Genomic DNA, 23093 nt, shown 5'->3' on the forward strand with positions numbered 1-23093 from the left:
TTTTTTTTCTTTTTTTTTTCATAGGAGAGTAAGACCTGATCTAGTTGTTGGAGATATCCATTTTTCATTCTCTTAAAACAGCAGTAGATGAAACTGCTGCACTGTGTTACACAAGGGGCATGCACAAACAGAACTGAAGCAGTGCACGCAGCTGCATGGGCTCAGCTGCAGGAGTCCAATCCTCACCAGAAACCTCTTCTGACTGGCACAGCCACTATTAGGGTATGCTTGGGTAAACCAGTATCTTGATTTTAAAATGATTAGGAAAGTTAACTCTGGGGATCTGGTTAAACCCAGTATTGGTTCTGCAGCTGTTGCTCATTCCAGCCAGAGAGAAGAAACTGGGCCAAGATTTATTAGTGCCTCTGTCAGATTAAGTCATGCCTAACTTTCTGTGAGCAGCAGTTGGATCAAGACAGACCAGATATTAACCTCCTAATCCTCACTCCTGTACTTAACCCAGTAAACTGCCCCATTAGTACCGACAGTGCTGTTCACATCTCCAGACATCTCCTTCTCTTTGCCCATACCACGTACTCACAAGTGACAAGCTGATGAAATCAAAACAGCTAAGGCACTTGATGTTGCCTGTGCTCTTCAAGAACAAAGAGTAGCACACCTGAAGCTTCCTGCTATCCAAAACACTCCTATTTACTCTTAATCCAGTGATTCAAACACCAGCACGAGTACATCGCTGCCTATGCTGGGAGCCAACCTATGGCTCTTTGTGGGCCTCCAATACATCCTGCACAAACTCAGCACAGCAGCTCTAGCTGCAGCATACTTCTAACTTCTGTGAAAGCAATGAGCCTGACAGAGCACCTGAACCAAGCAACAGACAGCAAGCTCAGCCCACACAATCCTCTGAAGTAGAAAGCTTTAAACATTATTTTAATTTTGCTTCGTTTTGCTGTAATACACCTTTTATAGACATCAAGCACCGGAAGAGCTTGCCTTTCAAAAAAAGATCTTAGAGCAGCATGTCTGCACACAGTGCTCTTGCATCCTCCACTGCCGGTGGCCACACACATCCCCTGTTTATGTTTGGGTGTCATATAAGGAATCAATCAACATTTTTGCTCACGCATTCTGCTCCCTTCACTTTAAGTCTCCTTTTTCCTCTTCCACCTTTCATGCTTCTCCCTCCCTTCAAGTTTCTTCAAAGCATCTAAGAGCATTTGGAAGTAATTAGACCTGAAGGGAAATGTTGGCCAGGCTGGGAGACAATGACAAGTGCCAGGAACCCTGGGTGCCCTTTCTAGCTACTTTGAAGTTCATTCAGATGGTACAAAGCTCTGTTTTGCTTTGTTAGGAAAAAAAAAAAAAAAATGGGAGGAAGGGAATGAGGCATGACAGGCCCATTGAAAAGAGAGCAGGTTCCTGTGAACTGACAGAGAAACAGAGCACTGGGGGAAGGAACACATTATCAAAGAGACCGACAAAAAGGCCTCCTCTGGCCACTGTGCTTTATTACATCTCAAAATTGTGCAGATGCACACATAGTTTAGAGAACAATTGCCTGTACAGGGAAAATGGAAAATATGCTATTACCATAACATGGAACCCCAGCTTGCCCAATATGAATCACTGATCCATGGAGAGGACTTAAAAAAAATAAAAATAAAGCACCATGGCTTCTGTGGCACTATAATCTCCAGTGTAAGCACAGTTCTAAACAGTAACACTCATCCCACTGCAGCATCTGCAGGAGGCAAACTCAGGACTAGCACTTCCCTCTGCACACCAACTGCATGCAGAGAACAGCTTACTCTGCTGTGGGAACTCTCAGACCACAGAAGATGTTTGTAGATTGATAGTCACATAAAGAGATTCTTATGGGAATTTTTTTTCCCTGCATTATACCCATAGTTACTGACACAAATTATGTGCAGAGAAAATTCCATTAACAGCTACCTGTGTTCTGGGGCAAATGAAAACAATGTAAGTGGAGCAGACCAAGAGTTTCATAGGAAAAGGCAACGTGAACTGTTTAAGTGATGTGCTTCCCTTAAACCCACTTTCTAGCCATCTATGCCCAGAATTACCAGCAAAAAGCAGAGAGGTCTTGTTCTACTCAGCACTAAACTATAGGTAAAATTGAATTGTACCTTGCTGCTAGAGTTCAAGCAGCCAGACTCAAGCTATCTTTGAGGATAGAAAGGCAAAAGGTAGGAGGATTTGAATTTAAAAATATGGATGAAATCACAGTCCTTCACAGACATTATCTAGGAATTGTTTTCCCTTCCATTCTCCATTCATATTATTTGCATGCAGGAAATGTTAAATTTAACCTCTAATCTTGCTTCTGTAGTCACAAAGCCCATAAACAGGCCTTGCACACCTCCAAAAGGTGAAGCTGGCAGTTGAAAGTAATAGCAATTTTCTGTATATAATTAATGTTCACATGTATTAGATCTCTCCAGGGCCACCAACGATTTCTTACAAATTCTGAAGTAGTTCATCAGGAAAGAGGCACAACTGAATGCTCACTGCAGCTCAGGATGCTTCATCTCTTCCCACCTACAAAACAAACAGAAGGCCATTAAAACTCTTAACCACACAGTTCACACCGCATCATTTCTCAGTAGCATGATCTTGTTCTATGTGCTGCTCTGTTCAGCAATGGTTGCATTGCATGGAAGAACAGTTTTTTAGCAGATGAGATGGTGAATACAACATAACTTCCAGGGAAGGGAACCCCATCCTACACATTATTAGCATGCATGTTCGAGCACAATATTAACTTCTCATACCAGCTGCTAGTGGATAACCTACATGTGTAGGAAAGATGTTATTCTGCACTTTATCCAGATAATCTTTACTTGAGAAAGTTCTACTCTTAAGTGGAATGGCTCAAGAGTCCTAGAAACAGGAAATGGTAAAGATATTGCTTCCCACATACTGTGCATCACTATCCCAGTACGAGTGGTAGAATCCTAAGAGTGGTTTGTGTTGGAAGGGACTTCAAAGCTCACTCAAACCTCTCCATGGGCTCGTAGCCCCCACCATCTCAGGTTGCCCAGGGCCCAATCCAGCATGACTCTGAGCACCTCCAGGGATGGAGCACCCACAGCTCTCTGGGCAGCAGTCCCAGGGCCTCACCACCCTCATGGTGGAGAATTTCTTCCTGTATCTAATGTAAATCTACTCTCTCTTAGTTCAAAATCTTTACCCCTTATCCTACCAAGGACAGATCTGCCACAACAGGAAAAAAACATCCCAAGTGACCATTTGCAGCCTTTCAGGAATAATTTCACACCTTTGCTTATGATGCTGGAGCTGATGGCCCCACAGAATCAAGCAATAATGTCCTACCAGGAAACTAACATTTGGCATTATTAGCCAGGGAATTCCAGATAACGTTTCATAGTTTTAATTCCTTACAGAACCAGTATTCAGGCACCTCTCCAGTGAAGGCTGAGGTTTAAGGCACAAAATGATTTGTGACTGACAAGCACTGATATGCATGTCCTGCCAGCCTTCTGCTGACATCTTCAAGAGCAGTGTCAACACTGAAAGTGTTTCAGCAGGAGAACTCTCCCCTGATTTTGTGATACCTGGTAGCTTCAGCCACTTGGGTATTTTCCCAGGGGCCCTTCTCAGCACCTGTGGAGCTTCATGCACTCTTGCTGGTTCTGGTCGTTCAGTCTTTTTGTCACTGCCCACTTCTGGTTCAGGTAGGGATGGAACTATTGATTCCGAGGATGATGAGGCAGAAGGAGCTAGCGGTTTGGACAAACACCTAAGGAAGAAAATAAGCAAGTAGAATTACAACTTCCTTTTTTCATACTAGCCCCACGTATCACCACACTTAAGCTTTCAAAGTCAGACTGACAAGGCTCTTCTTCTCCATGATAAAGACCTTAAGATTTACTTGATTTAGTCACTGAAATCCTGCTTTACAAAGAAGGACTCATCAAGCTACAAATTCAGATATGACTGTATGAAGGAGAAACCGAAGTCCTAGCATCTTCAGATCATATTTCTTTTTAGAAAAGCACTCCATGCCCCCACTCCCCTCCCTGAAATACTCAACTGCAACTCTACTCAGTTCCAACATACCTGGCCATTAATAAATCAGCTGCAGAAGGGGAAACTGCAGAGCTCAGCAGGTCCGATTTCAGGTAACAATCTGTTTAAAATGAAACTTGATGAAATCCAAACACTTGTTTGGTAACATAAAGACATCAATCACAGAATCACAGAGCTCAGTGCTCAACAAGTACCTGCTGTACACTACAGCAAGTTTTCCACCAGCTGTCAAACGGGACACTTTCAAACTATGACTGCTTCTTACACAACTCAAGGCATCTTATTTTGTCATTCATTCAAAACCTTGAGATTTTGACATTTTCTTTCAGTGCTCACTCCATCTGAGGAGCTATTATGCAAAACAAGAGCGTTATTCAATCTCTGGGACAAAGAGAAATTCTAAGTATAAACCAGAGATATCAGGGAACTGAGGATTCCAATCTGTTCTCCCACCTCCAGCTAGTCCACTCAGCAGGAGGCCTATACGAGCATTTCACAGCTGTCCAGCCATCATTTTCTACAGTGAAATTTCCTTCTATAGAATCATTCTTCTTTCATTTTTGTCCTCATAGTAGATAATGCCTGCTCAACAGCCTAACAAATCTCACAAGAAATGTACTGTATTTATGTTTGTGCTTAAGCTAACTGTAGTCAAATCCACTTTTAGCGAGACCAACCCAGCTCTGATGAGCTTTAGCCACTCTGAAGGGGAACAGTTAGCAGCACTGGCAAGGACTGCATTATCTTTTGTTGGAAGAAATCCTAACATACTGATACAATTCATTTCAGTCTTGTACAGGTGCTATACAATCAGGTGAAGAAGAGAGGAAGCTCACTCACCCCTGCGCTCCTCAGATCCAAAATGAATGACAGCAGCTGGAAAGAGTTTAGCCTGCAGCAAAGGGGAAAAAGAACAGGTTACTGATTGTAGATGCTTCCAGTCTACTGGAACATTAAAGACAGACAGCTATGGACAAATTCGGAGAGTTTAAGATCAGGTCACCAGAGCACCTATAACTCAGAAAAGTCTCAACTTGTATATAACACAGGGCACCCACAGTAAATATGAAGCAAAACTCACAAGCTGTTCTCCTACATGCAGATGTTCAGCAACACACTCGTTGTGCCAACAACCTATTTGTTTTTTCAATCCAGTTTGAACTGCTAGTTCCTACTTGTTTGGATAAGTGCTGTATTCAAACTGTTTTTTCATTCATTTAGCTCATTACAGTAACTGTAGGACTGCCTTCTTCACATCTGCATTTATCATCCTGAAGAACTTTATTTTATCTGCAAATATTATCTAAAAGAGATGATAACGAGCAGAGCATGCCCAGAACTGAACCCAGAACACCACTGCTCTCCCTGCTTTTCAACAATTCCTCAGTGAGTGTTATTTGAGATGTTTGTCAGCCAAAGCACAATTAACTTAATATGCATTTTAATTACACTGTGTCACACCTTAAAAGAATACATATGCATACAGTTCATGAAGGAATGAATCAAATGAAAGCATGTTACAGTATGTAAACTCATTGAGTCTGATCCCGTAAGTATCACCTCCATATAAAAATGATACAGTATGTCATAGCTGACTACATCAGGGGTAGGATGGAAAACACTGCCCGTCCCATCCATGATGGCCCCAGAAAGCTGTGCACCTCATCACCTTGAATCTCTGCCTACTCCTTCACATACACAAAGAACACACGTTAAAGAGCGTATGATCAGTAAGCACTCCTCTTTGGCCAGCACACAAGTGCAATAAAACCAGACTCAGACTTTTCCCTTCTGTCAGTGAGACAGAAAATGTTGACTAATGGTCTACATTTACTCTGGCAAAATAACACCACTCAATTTCTCTTCTTGAACAAAACAAACCATTAAGTCCCGTCAGCATCAACTGCCCCTCTTTCTACTACCAAGGCACATCCAGGAACTGCACAGGCAGGCTGTCTGCTCTTGAGTTTTCTTGAGCCTCTGTTGCCACCATCAGGATACTGGAACTGATGCCTCATTCAGCAAAGCAATTATAATATCTCAAAACAAAACAAAACAACCAGATCTCTACAGGGGAGCCTCTGGATTCCCACCTAATATAGGTGTAGATTAATCAGGATGGATGAACTGGAAATGAGATGAATCAGCTTCAACTATCTTCCTGGTACAAATGCCAACGAGTACATGGCATTGCAAGTTTTTGGACATTAATCCAAAAGGTGCTGTAGACTTTCCTAAGTAGCATGGCCTGCACGTTAGAGTAAAGCAGAAGAAACATTCATTTGTCTACTCCAAGCCTCAGCTCCTGCCTAGCGACCAGGGATCTTCATATCCTCCAAGTGTCATTTTAGCAGAGATCATTATTTACCAGGTCTTTTTAACACGTTAGTCCTCAATCAACAGCACCTAAGATTGCCTGCTCCAGTCACAAAGACAGCTCTCCATAAACTTTTTAATTAAAAAGCACCAGCCACAGTTTAGAAACCCCAGAGAAAATTCTTCCAAGAGCTTTGATGTTTCCGCTGCATTCGTCTGAAGGGATCCCTCTATTTAGGAAATGGGTGGCTTAAAAGGAAGCCCCCCCAGCATCCCCTCCCCAAACACACATACACTCAAGCCCTTTTGCACACAACATCCTTTTCATGCCAGCTGCAAGTTGGAAAATGAGGTTTTTGTAGCGTGTTAGTGTTGGAATTTTTTAATAACCTCCCCTCTCTGTTTTTCCCCTCCTGCCCAATTATCTTGGTAAATAATTAACATTCTGAAGGAGATAAGTAAGCACAACATCTCAAAACTCAAAGCCTTTTAGTTCAAAGCCCTGCCCTCCTTTCTCCCCACTGCCACCACCAAAACCTGCTTGTCAATCAAGCTCTGGGCACACACATCAAAGCTCCATGCAGGAATGGCCCCAAGGGGTCAGAGAAAATTCATGGCAGGGCCAAAGTGAGGCACAAAGAGAGAGAGAGAGAAGCACAGACTGGGAGCTAGACAGACATACTGAGCCACAGAAACACACAAACAGAATGTGCCCCAATATAAACCTCTACCCTATTTACTCACAAGTTGACAAATAATCTTAGTTCTGAATTTCAGGCTCCACCACCGCAACCATTTCCCACTGCTGGCAAAACATCAATCCAAAATCTTTTAACTGAAAGGCACTGGACAGCAGTTCACAGGCATACATAACACAACCTCCTACCTATGGCGGAGCAATTCCCTCCATCACTGCCCCTTCCCAGTGCTCAGCCAACAGGGATCTGTTACCAAACTTACATCCGATAAGTTTTTGCATTCAGATCTTTCTCCACAATAACAATTCATTCACACCATCCCTTATCCAGCTTTCTCATTTCAGAATTTTCAGGTGTCACCCCCTATTTCAGGGCTCACTTTGGGTGCAGCACAGGAACCAGCCAGCTGCATCTCATTGCTGCACCCCCAGTTCTCCAGCCAGTCACCAGCAGGACACACTGCCTGAGAGCTTTCTGCAACACTAAATATAAATATAAAGATGTAAGTAGAAATATGCACACAGAGTGGAATAACCTCACCCATCAAGGAATGCCTTGGCATAAAAGTGAGAAGGAGTTAGTATTCTCAGGACAGGAAAATATACAACCATAAAGCTGGAGCCTTTCGTATTCCCCAACACTGCTTTGGAAGCAGAAGTCACATATTGGGCAGAATGTTATTCGAAATACAAACTCTTAGGACAGCTATTTCTTCATTTACATGCATCTAGAAGATGAATCTTGCAGTCTTAAATTCGTTGCACAGGATTCTTTTAAGAATATCATAGAGCAAAGAGAGATTTAGAAACCTCTTACAGTTACACTGGGTGCAGCAGACCAACCAAACAAATCACAGGTTGCTTAAAACAAACATTCAAAAAACTCCACTCAGTTATACGTGAAGAATTACTACAATATAAGTCAACAGCTAGCTACCACACTGCAATATCCAGCATTTCTCTTCCTTGCTGCCTTCATTTCCAGCAAGGTACAATGCTACTCTTACAAGGAAAATTAAAACTATTAAACTATAAAATTAATGTTCAAATCACACTGTACAAGGCATATTTGCAAGACGTAGTTAGATTATTATTTTTACTGCAAGAGTACCCAGAAATCTGATTGGAAATGGTGTCCTAGTGTGCAGCATATATCTGTATGTGTGCATAATTAAAAGCAACACATGGTGTAAATTAAAAATTTAAGAAACTACGATTTTTTGTACCAATGAAAAACTGAGATCTAATGAGAATAAGCAACTTATTCAAGGCCACACAAAATGGCAGTGGCAGGAATAAATATGTATTTCCAGAGTACCAACCAGGATCGTAGTCACAGTCACCAATGAGGCAAGAAGCACTGTCCTGCTTATCACCCTGTGTACTTAAGGAGGGTCATTCCTAACAAACAATTCCTTAGGTTTCAAACACTTCTCAGTAACACAGCTTCATCACTTTGCTTCGGTACAAGTTGAGATTCATGCTTTCTGTTTCTGCTGTCTGAAGACCAGCCTGTTACTCACACAGCCACATTCGAACTCTGTAGCTACAGTAACCCAAAATTCTATTTCAGACAACCCAAGTGAAGTTACTCAGATACCACAGTGGTGAGCATGGTTTATGACAGCAGGGCATCCTGGTTATGGAGTGGTATATTGGGTCATGATAAAAATATCTATCCTAGAACAAAATTCCACTGTGAATCCAACTGTGACGCACAGGAGAAATATTTCTGACTTTTTTTTTTATTGCATGTTTTAGTCATTTGTTCTCTAGAGCACAAAAACGATTTCAGGCGGTATCCTCCCTCAATACCATCTCAACATTTCTTCCTTCAGCGGGCACTTCCAGATGCACGCATTCCACAAATCCTACAACTGAGTACCACAAATTGTGTCCATTATTACCGTGCAGTTATTCTGCTCACAGAAAGAATGATGCTTTCAAATCAGGCAGGGACTGTTGTCTAAGGGGAGCTCGCAGCTGCCAGAATGAGAAGCATTCTTTCCGTTACATGATCTGAAAAGATTAGAGTGCCACAGGTCTGCTGTTAGTTTGATGTTAAAAGATGAATAAGAAAATAAGCACTTCAAAGGAACACGCGCATGGAAGGAGAAACCCAAGCTACCAACATGAAATACTGCATAGTACACACACCCCAAACACATAAACTTGCCCTTGGAAAATTCAACCGGAAAGCCGGTGGATCAAAAGCTTCCTCAAGCAAGACTGCAAAGCATTGCTGAAACAGAAATAAACACCACAGCCATGGTGAAAGGGGCAAAGTGACTAAGTGGTTCTTGTTTATAACCTGAGAACAAAGCTTCTCAATGTGGACTGCAACTGCAAAAGAAGATGGATATTCTGCAGCCAATACGGGGGAAATCTGATCCAGCTTGAACAGGGGCCCTTTAAAATTCATAAGGCAAAGATAAGACTTGAAAGCACTATTTTGAGAAGGCTACTTAAGAAGGAATCCAGGTATAAAGAGTATTCATTGAGCCCTTGAGCTGAGATCAGAAAGATTTGGCCTCCGAAATTAATAGTAGAAGAGGGAATATTTTTGGCAGAATTTCCACTCTGAACTAAGCCGTGCAAGAAAGGCCTCATCCTTACTGCACTGCCTTGCCCTAATCCAAACCAGCACAAGAAGCAAGCATGTACAGCCGTGACGAGTTACCAGGACTAGCACGACAAATAGGAAGTAAGATTCTGACCAAACCCCACTTAGATGAGAAAATCCTGAATGGGTAATAAAGGGCAGAGGCTTCACGCAGGAAGGTGAATGCCATCCTCTGGGTGAATTTCACTATTAATTCTGATTTTCCTTATTAGTGAGTGGAGTAACACCAAGAGCGGCCACTGGAAATACCTCCGGTGGAAAGACTCTCGTGAAGAAGTTTCTAAAATTGCATTCAGACTCTTGCCAGAAGTCAGAAGGCCTCACTCTGCCCAAGTCAGTCAGCTTCAGTGAACAGAATGCCAGACGCGTTGCCCAAAATGGCATTAATGAGTAGGATATGGAAACAGAACTGAAGGCAAAGAAACGAACAAACAGCTCCTCTGCACTCCTGCCCCACGGTACGTGCCAGAGGAAACACTTGGTGCACTCTAAGATCTGATTTAAAAAAACTAAATATTTACATGGAAGAGTGTGGATTCCTTCAGCTCCTCTGAAGAGGGAATATGGCCTCCTGCCCTCTTTGCTGCCTTGACCTTCCCAGTGGCTGGTATTCTTACCTTCTGCTCTTTCCTGGTATTAACTCAGCACTTAATTACTTTTTCAACTAATGCCCTCCAGATACATGCTACTCAAATGCCTGGTTCTGGGAGGAGCAAGAAAGGGAAGGGCAACTCGGAGAAGTTTGGCTAGCCTAGGGAAGCACAAACAGGCAACCAGTGCTGTAAGAAACTCAAGGCCAAGTGCTACAACAGGGAAGCCTGCGGTTGTTCAGTTCTGGAGAGCAGAACATTATAAAACACTTCAAGGGACGTGAGGATAAGGCGGCCAGCAAAAACAATAATAACAAAAATAAAATAGAAAAATCAAAGCAATGTCTTGCAGTCTTCACAGGTTCCAGAATACCTTGTTGCCAATCTGTGCTCTCTCTATAGTGTAAGTACACACATTTTAGGAGAATTCACTTCATACATTTCTTTCAGCAAACAAGTTGATAATATTTGTCATTTTCCCTGGTTTTGCTTATGTCATAAATGTTCTCCCTTCATTGTAAGCTATCAGATTTAATAAATGTGGTTCCAATCTTATCAGCTTGAATGCAGTGAGAGAGTGTAGAGAAGAAAAATATTGACAATAGCATACTACACCATCTGCAGAGACTCCTGTGACTGGCTTCAACACAAATTACACTCACATCACTGAACACTCAAATGTGCCCACATTACTACCTCAGACACCATCTACTTTTCTTACAGGCAGCAACAGAGCAGCCTGAAAACTGGAAGATAATCCACTGCTAGCATAAATCCTGGGAAACCTTGATGCAGCTCTGTCATCCATGCCTGACATTGGACGAGCATTCCCAACCAACCAATTCCTAGCCATATCACACAGAAAGGAACTCCACTCACTACAGTACTTTCCTAAAACATCCAGGCTGGCAGCAGTTGATGTCCAGAATCTTTCGTGTTGAGACTCAAGCAGCCTCTGCCTCTGGAAGTCTCAGTGATAACCACAGGTATCCAGAAAATCCTTGAAAGGCAATTTCAAGGTGATAAGGACAGGTACACAAGCAGACAGGGTGCTTTCCAACACTGACAAAACAGAAAGCAGTATCAGAAACTGAAGTACCTAGAACTTCAGGAGCAGCAAAATATCCAAGAGGTAAAAAGCAAGAAGAGGGAAAAGGTTAATTACAGAGGCAGATTTTGACTCTTTAGCATCTTGGAGGTACTTAAAAAAAAAAAATCATCTTAAAGAAAAAATAAATAGTATCAAAACTCAAAGCCCATTGGATTCTAGAGGAAAATGTGGCATGTGGAAAAGAAATCATCGCAGAGACACTGAAAAGAAGCAGTATATTTTGTAGGAACAAGAGAAGCTGGAGGCTGAGACAGGAAAGCTTGGAAGGCATCCCAGCCAAATCTCAGAAAAAGACGAACACTCATTTTATGCAGGAGACATCTGCTGTCGAGAGCTGCAGAGAGACTTTGGAATTAACGGAAAAAAAAAAAAAGCTTTCCAGTAAGTATGTTAGAAAACGTGTGTAAAGGAACTCAAGGTGAGGGATGTGTTCAGACATGACAGCTTAAGACAAAGACAGGAGAAGGTGTGGGGGCAGAGAGCAGTGTGCATGTGCCATTTCAAACACGCCTGCACAAGCCACATTTCCAAGGATGCTTTCCTTGCCTCAGAACAGCTAACAAGTGGATAACATTTTTTATCATCTGCTGCTTCTCCGAATGCTTTCCAAATGTATTATTAGCAATGCAACTATAACTGGTTTCCTTTTCCTGGAGTTTCTCAGAAATCTGAAGACAAAATTTGTCTTTTGCATTTCCCATCATGGTTACCATGTGGGACTTGAGACAATGTTTTGGATGGCAGATGTGGATGAGATGGCACAAGTCAGAGGAAGCTGGGAGAAAATGCCTTCGTGCCTGAGTGGAAAGTCTCCTGTTTCAAAGAAACAAAGTGTTTTCCACTGATATTTTTGTTACTGATTAAATCATACAAAAATGGCTTTGAAAAGAAAATCATTTGTCACCCCACTCACCACGGTATTACTTCTTACCAAGACATACGTGTTCACATTCCTGTCTGGCAGGAGAAGCATAGTCTTCTGCACAACACATTCAAAGAGATGACACGCTTAAGTAGAGTGTAGGAAGTCTGACAGCAGCAGAGCAGTCCTCAGGCTGTGCAGCTGGGCAGAGGCCAAGAGCTACTGCACAGCACTTCCTGAACCATGGAACCAAATGGGGCTGTGATCCCCAAGAAGCTCAGAACTCTCTAGGAATCTATATCTGTCATAAGTACTGTGACAATACAAGGAATGCTGACAGTCCCAAAACCACAAATTTCAGCAATGAATCTGTATCAGCTTACAGGAAAAAGAGATTTCTCCCTGTGAGCACAAGGATACACGCTTTGCCTCTCTGAATGTTCAATAGCCTACGAGCAGCTGCACTTGTATCATATCCACATGGCCTGGTCATGAAGTTGTGGAATTTGGAAAGCTCCATCACAAACAACTTCAGAGACATGCTAATGCCTACCTAGCTTGCCACACTGTCTGAAAGGTCCCTTTTTCTCTCCTGCCATTGCACTGTTCTGCTCTCTCTGAGGCATCAAGCTAAAACCTTCACTGCAGTCCGCTTGACTTTTTCCTCTGCAAGTGGTCTTCAGTCCACCAGTGCAAAAGGCCACGAAGCTCTGAATGACACCACATTTTAAACATCATGAATGTGGGGTAAAACGACTGGTAAAATCTCATTGTCAGATTTTTCTTAGCATGTGTGATTTACGTAGCCATGTGTCTGGCCAGAAATTTCAAGACCCCTTGACCTGACATTTGTGAAAAAAATCCACGAATCTGGATTTGAAAAATTAAACACTCTTACAGTAACTTCAAAATGGTCAGATTTGTGACTAACATAGCCTCTACTTCTTGCCATAAAAACTGAAAACAGCCACCTATCCAAATTCAGTGTCACATCGACTATATTAGGCCAGCTACAAATACAACAAACCGCTCTTGCCTTTTTTTTTTTAAGGTTAAATACAGTTTAAAATGTTTTAAGGTTAAATACAGTACAGACTTCACAAGGCACTAATTGTATGTATACAACAATTCAAAGCCCCTACCCCTGCCACAAAAAAAGTATACATTGCTGCACAAGGTGGACCTCTTCTGGTGAGGAGCTTGTGCTCTGAAGCACCTGGTCCCAGTAGTTGTGGCTAAGAGAGGTCTACAGGAATCACAGCAGCACACAGCTTCTTTTGAAAGTAACTAAAGCATGTGGTGGCAAGGGGGAGCAGCAAGTCAGAGAGAGCACACACGTGTCCTTACCTCAGAGAGCGTCAAATTTTCATCGTTCAAGATGACTCTGGGAGGTGCAATAACTGAAGTTAAAAAACAAGTTACAAAACAGGGCCACCCAGCAACCAAAACAATAAATACAGCAGGTATGGGAGGGATTACTGCTTTTGCTTTAAAAAAAAAAAAAAAGAAGTGACAGCCCACACAGACTCCTTATTAGGTAGAATCATAACATGGCTAAGAGCTGATAATACCTCCTTTGCATTCTGCTGCCGTATTTAGGGGAAAAAAATATATATATCCCTCCCCAGATTGAGTGTCATGGCATTACAAGATCTCATATGCATCATGATTAGGAACAGGCTTTATGAAGTAAGGTCAAATATTAGCACAACAGCACACTCACACAAGTAAAATGGTAAATCTGGATCTGCAAGGTGGCTTCTTACAAAATCTCTCACAATGCCAACTGTGAAAAAAGGAAGAGAGAGAAGTTTGCTGCATTACATTTGTTTCCTCTGATACCAGGCAGAAGGACTAACAGGTACCTCCAGAACTACCCTTCTCTAACATCTGCAGACTGCCTTTTGCCCAAAGGAACACTACTACACTTGTTACTATTGCAGACCTCTTGGAGAAAATGCTTCGATGTGATGGTTCCCTGGCAAAAATCAAAAGATGCTGTCGTGTCAAGTTCTTCCATGGAAATCCAATAGCTGCTCCAAGATTTGCAGACAGCAGGTAGGTGAGATGCTGGTAACTAATTATTAGTTTTCCCTACCATACAGAAGTATCAAAAATAGCATTGCTGCCTGCTCAAAATAAGATCTAAATTAATAATAGCAAGGGTTGCTCTGCACACAGTCCGACTTTCTATCTTTTGTGAACCGACAGAGGCAGGAATGTCTAGCTCCTGTTATCCCTATTATAGTAGGTAAAGCTTGTTCCTTTCCTCCCCCCACCTGTATTACTCCCCCTGGACAGCAGAAAGATCATCCTAGAGCCACCCCTCTTTTGGCATGCAGCTAATGCTGAGAGAGGTGAGCTGCAGGCACACCTGGAAGCAGAGGCTCTTACCAGTTTCAGTAGGTCGGAAGAACCCCTGCAGGATATGGCGGTCAGGGAAATGGACTCTTAACACCACCTAGTCAGAGGCAAAGCACATCAGGTCAGTTGTGCACGGCCATTTGGGAAGGCCTGTCCTTGGCTTCAAAGCTGTATGTTTCTTTTTAGACAGGGAGATTTGAACCTTTTACTCTACAGGCACAGAAAAACATACAGGTTGGTAATAACTGTGCAGCTCCTGAGAGGACACACACAGGCTGCCTGGCTTCCCAAGGCCCTAAGAGAACTCTGATCTTTACAAACACTATCTCTTACAGTGCAGCAGCATTGTCAGTTAGCTCCCTGTGCTAAGTGATGCTCAAAAGACATTGCTATCTCCTAAATATGGACAGGTACAGATGGTGAATCAGTACCTTGAAGCATCTTGGTAGCAGGAATCTGCCAGTCACACAGCTCCAGTGTGACTAAAATACTAAAATAACTTGTACCATTCTATTTCCAGTGTTGGTCAGACAGCACCTAACCTGAGAATGCAATCTCTTATTTCTTTGCAACAAATCAAAGACAAAAGCTGCAACAAAAATCATATTCACAAAGTGAGGTATCTCCAGTCCCTAACATTGCATTTAACCCATAATGAGATAATATTAAAACTTAAAGAGTTTACAGAGGAGAGGTGAATAGAAAAGTTCAATCGGTAGAATGATGTGTGCATGTAAGGAAGGGGTTTTGAAGCATCATCTGGAACAAAGCAAAAGGAATTATACTGCATGGCACTCAACCCCGTCATTCCATGAGAGATGATTTTAATTGGTACAGCTATTATGCAAGTCCCACAAACAATTAACAAGGAAAGAATTTACAACATCCTCCTGTAAGTGGCTGAAGATCTTGTTCTCATCTGGTTCACAAAGCTACTAACCCCCACATTTGGACTAGCCAGAAGGACTGGGAAAAGAACAAAGGCTACCTTTGGGTAACGTTCTAGCTTTTCTTTCAGCTGAGCCTCCCTTAAAGATTTGGTCAGCAGTGGAGCTTCTTCTAGGCGTTTCCTAGGTACATGGAAAGACAACAAGCTGTCAGTTCTGTACATTTGAGATACACTTCAATTTTATTAAGAAAGCATAAGGTCCAAGCAAAGCTGATGAGAACTGCTCAGTTGTTCCACACATCTCTCACAGCAGTATTTGAGATGAAACAGTGCATTCACAAAAACATACACATTTTTTTTCTGTAAGTAAAGAAATAAGCTTAGACCCAACAGATCCCCTTCAATCCCATGTTCAGCTTCAGACCTTTTCTTTGTTTCTGGATATCCTATTTACTAGAATACATTTTGGTGAAACATTTGATCATATAATTACAATAATGCACAACTATTTGTAAGGTATCTCCTATGCCTACCCAGTCTGAAGGACCTCTTTATTTTTGAGAATCACCAAGGTACCTCAGGAACAACAGCTGCTAAACAAAACCACTACAGGCTTACTTCACCTGCTGTACTCAGAACTGTCTGCTGGTACACCACGTTCTAAAATGCTCTGAAAGTATTACTCACAGTTTGAAAAGCAATCATGAAATTAATCTGCACCATTTCTTCTTTGTGTACCAATTTCAGTCAATTCTTGTCTCTTCGTGAAATCAGAATTAAATTATAATTGCATATAAAATGCTGCCCTGCATACATCTAGTCCTTAGTAAGATTCAGCAGCTTAGATCAGAAGCCAACTGATATCACTTTCATGTGGAACTTGTCTTTATATTTATCCCTGGCTGTAAGGAGGGAAAAGGATTACAAGCATCAGCAAATTTGGAAATGAGGAAATTTTTGAGGGGGCTGAATTCCAGTAACCCCCAACCAAATGACCCTACATTTGTACCACTAACTGCTCCAGACCCACAAGTGGCAGAGCAATTTTCAAGCCCATCTGTGTACTCATGTGGATTTCAGAGGTCTATGGGGAGAAAAACCAGCTCCAACTCATCTTGGCTATAGCGTAGTTTCATGGATTGCTTGCAGAGTTTAAAGGAATGTTGTGATGCTCTTAAAAATAAATACACTGATGAAATTAGCTTAGTTGAGAACATACAGACAGCCGAATGCTGTTGTGACAGGGAGGCTACCTTACCTTAAGGTAAGTCTTTAGTTCAGAACTGCTTCATAGAACATAAGGTTTTTCTTTCTAGCTGAAAAATCTAGTAATTGCTAATGAAGTCACAGAGCCATTTGATTTGGAAAGGACCTTAAAGATCATCTAGTTCCAACCACTCTGCCATGGGCTCAAAGCCCCATCCAACCCAGCCTTAACACTTCCAGGGATAGAGCACCCACAATTCCTCTGGGCAACCTGTTCCAATGCCTCACCACTGTCAAAGTGGAGAACTTCTTCCCAAAGCCTAATCTAAATCTACTTTTTAAAGCCACCACCCCGTCCTATCTCTACACTCCCAACAGAATCCCTTCCCAGCTTTCCTGTAGGTTCTCTTTAGGTACTGAAAGGCTGCTATAAGGTCTCCCCAGAGCCTTTTCTTCTCTAGACTAAACAATCCCATCTCTCTTAGCCTTTGTTCATAGGAAAAGTGCTCCAGCCCTCTGATCATCCTCAAGATCCTTCTCTGGACCTTCTCCAGCAGAAGTAAGTCTCTCTTACATTGAGGGCCCCAAAGCTTAACAGAGTACTGCAATGTAGGGCCTCACAAAAGCAGAGCTGAGAGAGAATCCCCTCTCTTGATATGCTCGTGAGGCTGCTTTTGATGCTTGCTTGGTGGGAGTTACTCCTAAGAAGCTGTAGCATTGTGCTCATATGTTTGTCCATTACAAGATACTAATTCCAGCCATTTAATTCCTGGTAGTTAATATGAAGTCAGATCAAAACAGAAAGCAGGAATTCACCACTGTTTTGAGCCTCCAGCAAATAATAGCACATCTAATATAAAAGACAGTGGCTTATCTTTCAGAAGAAAGGAGAAGAAAAGGAAGAAAAAAAAAAAGAGATGGGGTGTTAAGTAGCTTTGATTAACTCTTTGAAGTGTAGAAGACAGAAAGTAACCTTTCTTTCACTCCCTTTTTTGGTGAGGGACTGGCCCTAACTAGCTCGAGGTTCTCAGATAAACTTATCACCACCCAGGCATTACAGACTTCATGATGAAACTTTCAAGTGAAGCTTTCAAGTGAAACAATTAACCCAAACACAACAGTTAACTAGTTCACACACAAAGGCTCTTTAAACAGAAATATGGCATAGCCTTTGAAATCAAACTGCACAGAGGGTAGAGATTTCCAGTGCTTATCACTAATTCCATACCCAGTAACTTACCTACAACCCTTACCCCAGAAACCACAGCCAGCAACAGGGGAACAGTGTGACTGCACTCAGCAAAAGGATATGAAGCAAACACAGTCACCAGTAGAAAGGGAACTTGCCTCTCGCTCTGCAGTTGTGCCAAACGTTTCCGTACATCATCCACTGTGACTTCAAAAAATTCATCAGGAAGGTCTTCCTGGTCAGCAGGAAGCGGATCTAGCAGGTCTGGGTGACACAGAAGTGGCTCTCGTTCTACAAGCTACAGAATAAAAACAGGTGTGGATTAGTCTTAAACGCACTGCTTTGCTTACACTGTAAGGTTCCTGAATAAAATGAGCGTTTGCAAACTGAACTACAACCACTAGTTGAGAATTCATGACACTAAGGAAGTACTCCACTCTCTGACCATCCAGCAGGCATCACACAATGAGTACAGATGCTATTCTAAGTACCAGAGCTTACAATCTGCCCTTTTAAGCTGTTTATTTGCTGTGTACTCCTGCCTGTCATCATACCTTCCATTCTCTTTGCTTTGCATTCTCTTGCCATAGAGCCAAGAGCACCAGTTCCCAGTCAGGTCTCAACCCACTTTTTCTTACTTTAAAGAGCCATCCTTTTATCTGTTGAGTTCTCTCAACTAAGTCACTGTAGGGTTTTATCATCATGTTTCAACTTTTTGACCCAGTTTCTGGTATGTAACCCTTCTCATCCAACACAGAGAACTCCCTTGGACAACTAAACCCATTTTGCTTTACACTTTAAAAAGTACTTGGCACTGACTGTGAACATAACCACTAGAAGGGTCACATACACATAAGGCTGTTATATATCTACTTACTCTTGAACAATTCAGACTTTTTAAGACCTAGACATCTTTAAATGCCCAAAGCCTTGAAGCAGTGCACTATATTACAGGCAGCAGGATTTGCAGGGGGAAGCAGTCCATGACTGAGGAGCCCCACGAGAACAAAAGTTTTGATAGTTAATACAGCATTTCTTTACAGTTGGCCTAACACAGCCCAAAGCTCTACGAACAAATCTGTTTCCCATTTCTCCCCCCTGTATTCCCTTATATATTCTTTCCAATCCAAATGAATGCCTGAACGCCTGCCCTCCATCTCCCTTCCCCCAGGCACGGGCCCCTTGGGAACAGAAGGAGTCTCCTTCAATTGTCAAAAGAGACAACAAATTACAAGGCAACATCCACTCTATTTGCGGGCACTAAAGGGTAATTTGAGAAATTAGAAGAGCGAGGTTGTATGGGTGGGACCCTTGGCTACATTTAGAAAGCTGAGCAGAGCCCTCTGTAACTAGAGGGTGAAAGACCCTGATTGCAGCTTTCTTTCCCTGGGCGCAGGGAGGAACGCGGGGCTGCTGCAGGGAGCGATGCTGAGCAGCACAGTAGGGCTCAGTGCTGCAAGCAGGGGCTGGGAAGGCCAGGCTGGCATCAGGGTTAGCCCAGCCTCCCTACCCATCAGGCACATCTCATTTCATTCTGAACACAGGCATATAGAGAGAAGACTTGTGGAACGTCCCCCCCACAGCCATTCTCCAGCCTATTGGAACTACACACGTGCTGACACAAAACCACTTCCCATAGACAAGTGCCCCATTCAAGATGTCTCCATTTAACTCTGCAGCATACCTGCATCAGCCCAGCACAGACAGGAGCTGAAACACGGCTGTGTCATTTTCTCCTGTTTCCCAGCCAACCCTGAATGCTGCTGACATCGACTTCCAAACTGACACAGTACTTAGCTGCAACTTAACACAAAGAAACAGAAAGTTTTCTGTACAGAAGAGGAAATATGTGAACATCTAGCAAGACTGCAAGCACACACCACTACAGTAAGAATCTCCTAGCATGACAATTTCAGCTCAGTCCCAACAACAACAAGAGTTATGAAGTGAGCTGTAACGAGTGAAAAATGATCCAAGAGTTCTGAGCTTGTTTTTCAAAGCTTCTGCAATTTGATTTCAGAATTGCGTGGCACTCTGATTCCGATCAAAGAGCTGCATGAGGTATCTATAAGGCACTGCTCAGCAGCCAGAAGACATGACTGTTCTGCTCCCGAGGATGCAAAGGCTGCCACATCATCACATCTCTTCTGCTACACATTTCACACCCACTGGAATCAACCAGACATGTTGCCTCCTTACAGGCATGAGAAACACTCTTCAGAGAGAAAGGGTTCTGCTGTTGCTCCACCAATTCTCTCCTTGCCCAAAGCCCAGTAACCAACCACCCTATCCCTATTTCCTTATCCATTACCATTTACTCACCTATTCCCATCAGGGACCTCACAATCTGATTACTTTCAATAAAGCTTTATTGCAACGCATCACTCACCAGCCAAAGGTACAGGCAGAATCCAAGGGCAATTTTGGAAACAGAACACACCAGGCCAGCCAAATTACTTCCCAGCCCAGGTGTGGTACCCTCTGCACGACAGAAGGCAATGAAAGGTGACTGTTAGGCAGTTTCTACCTTCCATTATCAAACTCAGAAGAATTACACACTTGCTGCCATCTTTCTGCAGCGATACCTGTGTTATGGTTTGTCACCTTCCCAAAATAGCAATTCTTCAAAATCTCTGCTTCTACAACCAAAGCCACAACATCACACGCTTCCCACCAGTGGGCTGAAGTCATCTATTCACAGCAGAGTCTGCTACACAACCTATGTAACTGCAGTCTATGCCATACCATCAACTGCAAAGAAAGCAGTTCACTCCAAGGTGGCTGCTCTGGCCCTAAGAAGGTGAGCTGAGGAAAACCCTTCTCCAGCTTTAAGGATAGTGGAGGCTGTTGTGCTTTCCAGAGCCGTAAGATCTCCTTGGAGACCCATCTCCTCCCCACCACCTCAGGGAGCTCTAATCTCCAGGGGAATCTGGTGTAAAGTTACCTTCTAATAATTAATGTTCTGACATCAAAGTCAGCACGCAGCTGTCTGTAAACCATCTTTAGCCTAAGAAACGAAGGGACGCCAGCACAGATTTTATCCAGCCTCTCTTCGGCTCCAAAAACCACACACAGGCAAAGCATTAATGGGAAGATTCTTTTACAAAAATGGACCTTTGATGTTTAAAAATAATTTGTTTTGTTTTGTTTTTTTTCCCCCCTCAGGACTGAAAAGGGACAAAAAGCAGATGCCATGTGGCTAGCTCCGCTCTGCTGTTGCTGCTGAGAGCAGAGGATGGCAGGAATGGAGGAGGAACAAAATGTAATCAATCAGCTGCAAAAGCACCAGAGATCAAAGGGCTTGAAAACAGCAGTCAAAAATCACATGCTGTTTAACACAAGGGCAGAGCCCCCCCCAACAGAATCTGCAGCTGCTCCCAGGGCTGCTCTCAAAGTGGAGGGGAAGCCAGTTCCCGAAGTGCCTCCGAGTGGATTGAACTGGACTGCACTTCTGAACAAGATTCTGGATCTCACACAAGAGTCCCCAGGCCACTGCAGCACAGCCCTGTGCCCATCAGCACAGCTTCCCATTAAGCTGTAGCCAGTAAGGTTATAAAATTAGCTCTGTCTCTCCAGTCAGCGTGCGGAGAAGCGCAGACTGCAGATGGAGAATAGCAGCAAACCCCCGTGCTTTTCCTTCCTTTTCAGATACAACTGAAACTCCTCCTTTCCAAATCCCTCATAGGTGAGAGTGTCACTGAAGCAAGCAATGCATTACACTGGACAAATTGCGTGGCCTACTGTTGAGCCCTCTGTGCTCACAGCCTGTTCCAAAATGTTAAATAACACTGATTAAAAGGACCCAAACGTTTCTAATATACTAAAACATTCAGCACTGGGTTGGCAAGGCTTCTTCCTGCTACATTTGTAACTGCTCCAGAGTCCTTCCAGGGTCTGGCTTCTCCTATACAACTCTGAAACTCATCAAGAACGGACTGCAACCACAAAGAAGTCAACCAAGGTAGAATCTCTACATCAGTGTGAGGGCATACACACAGCCTTGTTAAATTCTTCCTGGATTGAGCTCCCTTGGAACCGCATCAGGCGTCTTTTCTTCCTACATATGGCTTTCCTTTGTTTAATCCCTTGGCTGGTTCAGAACTAAAGATAAACACCAAACTCCAACTCTAAGAGGTACTAAAAACTGGGAAACAACAAAGGAGACCTCTGGAGATTAAATCCAGCCATCCTGATGACGTGTGGAGTGAAGGGACACAGGAAGGAGCCGGTCACAGAGAACCAGGGACATGAAACTCCCAACACACAACTTCATAACTTAGCATGGAAATATTGCTAACACCTCTCATACTATGCTACTTATCAGACATAACCAACCTTTCTGAAGGCATCCAATTCTGTACTGCTGCCCTACAGAAAGTATACTTGACATTATTCAGATACCATCCTGCAATGACGACGCAGCATTCTTGAATCATCAGTTCTGGTATAGCTATATGGGTTACAGCACTTCTATCTTTAACCCATATATCTTTAATTCACAGACACCAACAACACAGGTAGATGCACAATTTGTATTTGTGAAAAAAGAGTTAACGAGAGGTAGGGTTTATTGAAGAAACAGGATATTTTAAAGCAAGACAGAATACACCTTTATATAAAAGACTGAATGGAAGAGGTCCAGACCTCGTTTTTTCAAATATTTAGAGTTTGGCCAGACTGATGCAACTGTAACTGAAAACTTCCTTTCCTGTATCTGTGGCCCTTACAATTTACCACATCATCAGCAGAAAAAAAAAAACTGCAAGCCAGAGTGACTACAGACAGAAGACCTGAGGAAGCAGATATTAACAACCACCAGCACAGGATACTGCTTTTACAACCACATTACTTCACTGTGGAGTTCAGTGTTTCATGCCTTACAGCTTAAGAGTTAGGAACACAGTCTTCTCAGACCTTAGAAGCATATGATAGGCATGAAATCAAGTTGCAACATACTTGTTAAGACTACTTCCATTCCTAGGACATGAACATATAAGGAGTAGAAAGGTAATCCCTTTCAGCATGGGAAAATGTAGCAGACATGTATCTGGGTGATCACACAGAAGGTAAATCAGCCACATGTAGCAATAAGCATCTCCAGAGAATTACAAAACACAAGCCTGGCCAAATTCTGCTTATCTATAGTAAAACTATACAGGAGAGAGCAAACAGGGCTCAGGTGACAACAGGCATTTGTTGAAGAAATTTAGCTTT

The 23093-nt window shown here is 42.7% G+C and overlaps 1 protein-coding gene across 3 annotated transcripts in view; it reads right to left on the reverse strand.

The window, feature by feature from the left end:
- Window positions 1-1449: 1449 nt before the first annotated feature.
- Window positions 1450-23093, reverse strand: part of ASPSCR1 (ASPSCR1 tether for SLC2A4, UBX domain containing) — a 34886-nt gene continuing 13242 nt past the window's right edge. For all 3 annotated transcript variants that reach the window (XM_010721356.3, XM_019621677.2, XM_019621678.2), the window contains 9 exons: window positions 18038-18177; window positions 15584-15665; window positions 14626-14692; window positions 13955-14017; window positions 13579-13631; window positions 4873-4924; window positions 4063-4132; window positions 3558-3742; window positions 1450-2520 (listed from right to left, as the gene is read on the reverse strand). In XM_010721356.3, coding sequence (XP_010719658.1) covers window positions 2507-2520; window positions 3558-3742; window positions 4063-4132; window positions 4873-4924; window positions 13579-13631; window positions 13955-14017; window positions 14626-14692; window positions 15584-15665; window positions 18038-18177 — 726 coding nt within the window. In that variant the 3' untranslated portion in view covers window positions 1450-2506. The remainder of the gene's footprint in view (window positions 2521-3557; window positions 3743-4062; window positions 4133-4872; window positions 4925-13578; window positions 13632-13954; window positions 14018-14625; window positions 14693-15583; window positions 15666-18037; window positions 18178-23093) is intronic.

The sequence above is a fragment of the Meleagris gallopavo genome, chromosome 20 (assembly GCF_000146605.3).
Source record: "Meleagris gallopavo isolate NT-WF06-2002-E0010 breed Aviagen turkey brand Nicholas breeding stock chromosome 20, Turkey_5.1, whole genome shotgun sequence".
In the NCBI taxonomy this organism is placed as follows: domain Eukaryota; kingdom Metazoa; phylum Chordata; class Aves; order Galliformes; family Phasianidae; genus Meleagris; species Meleagris gallopavo.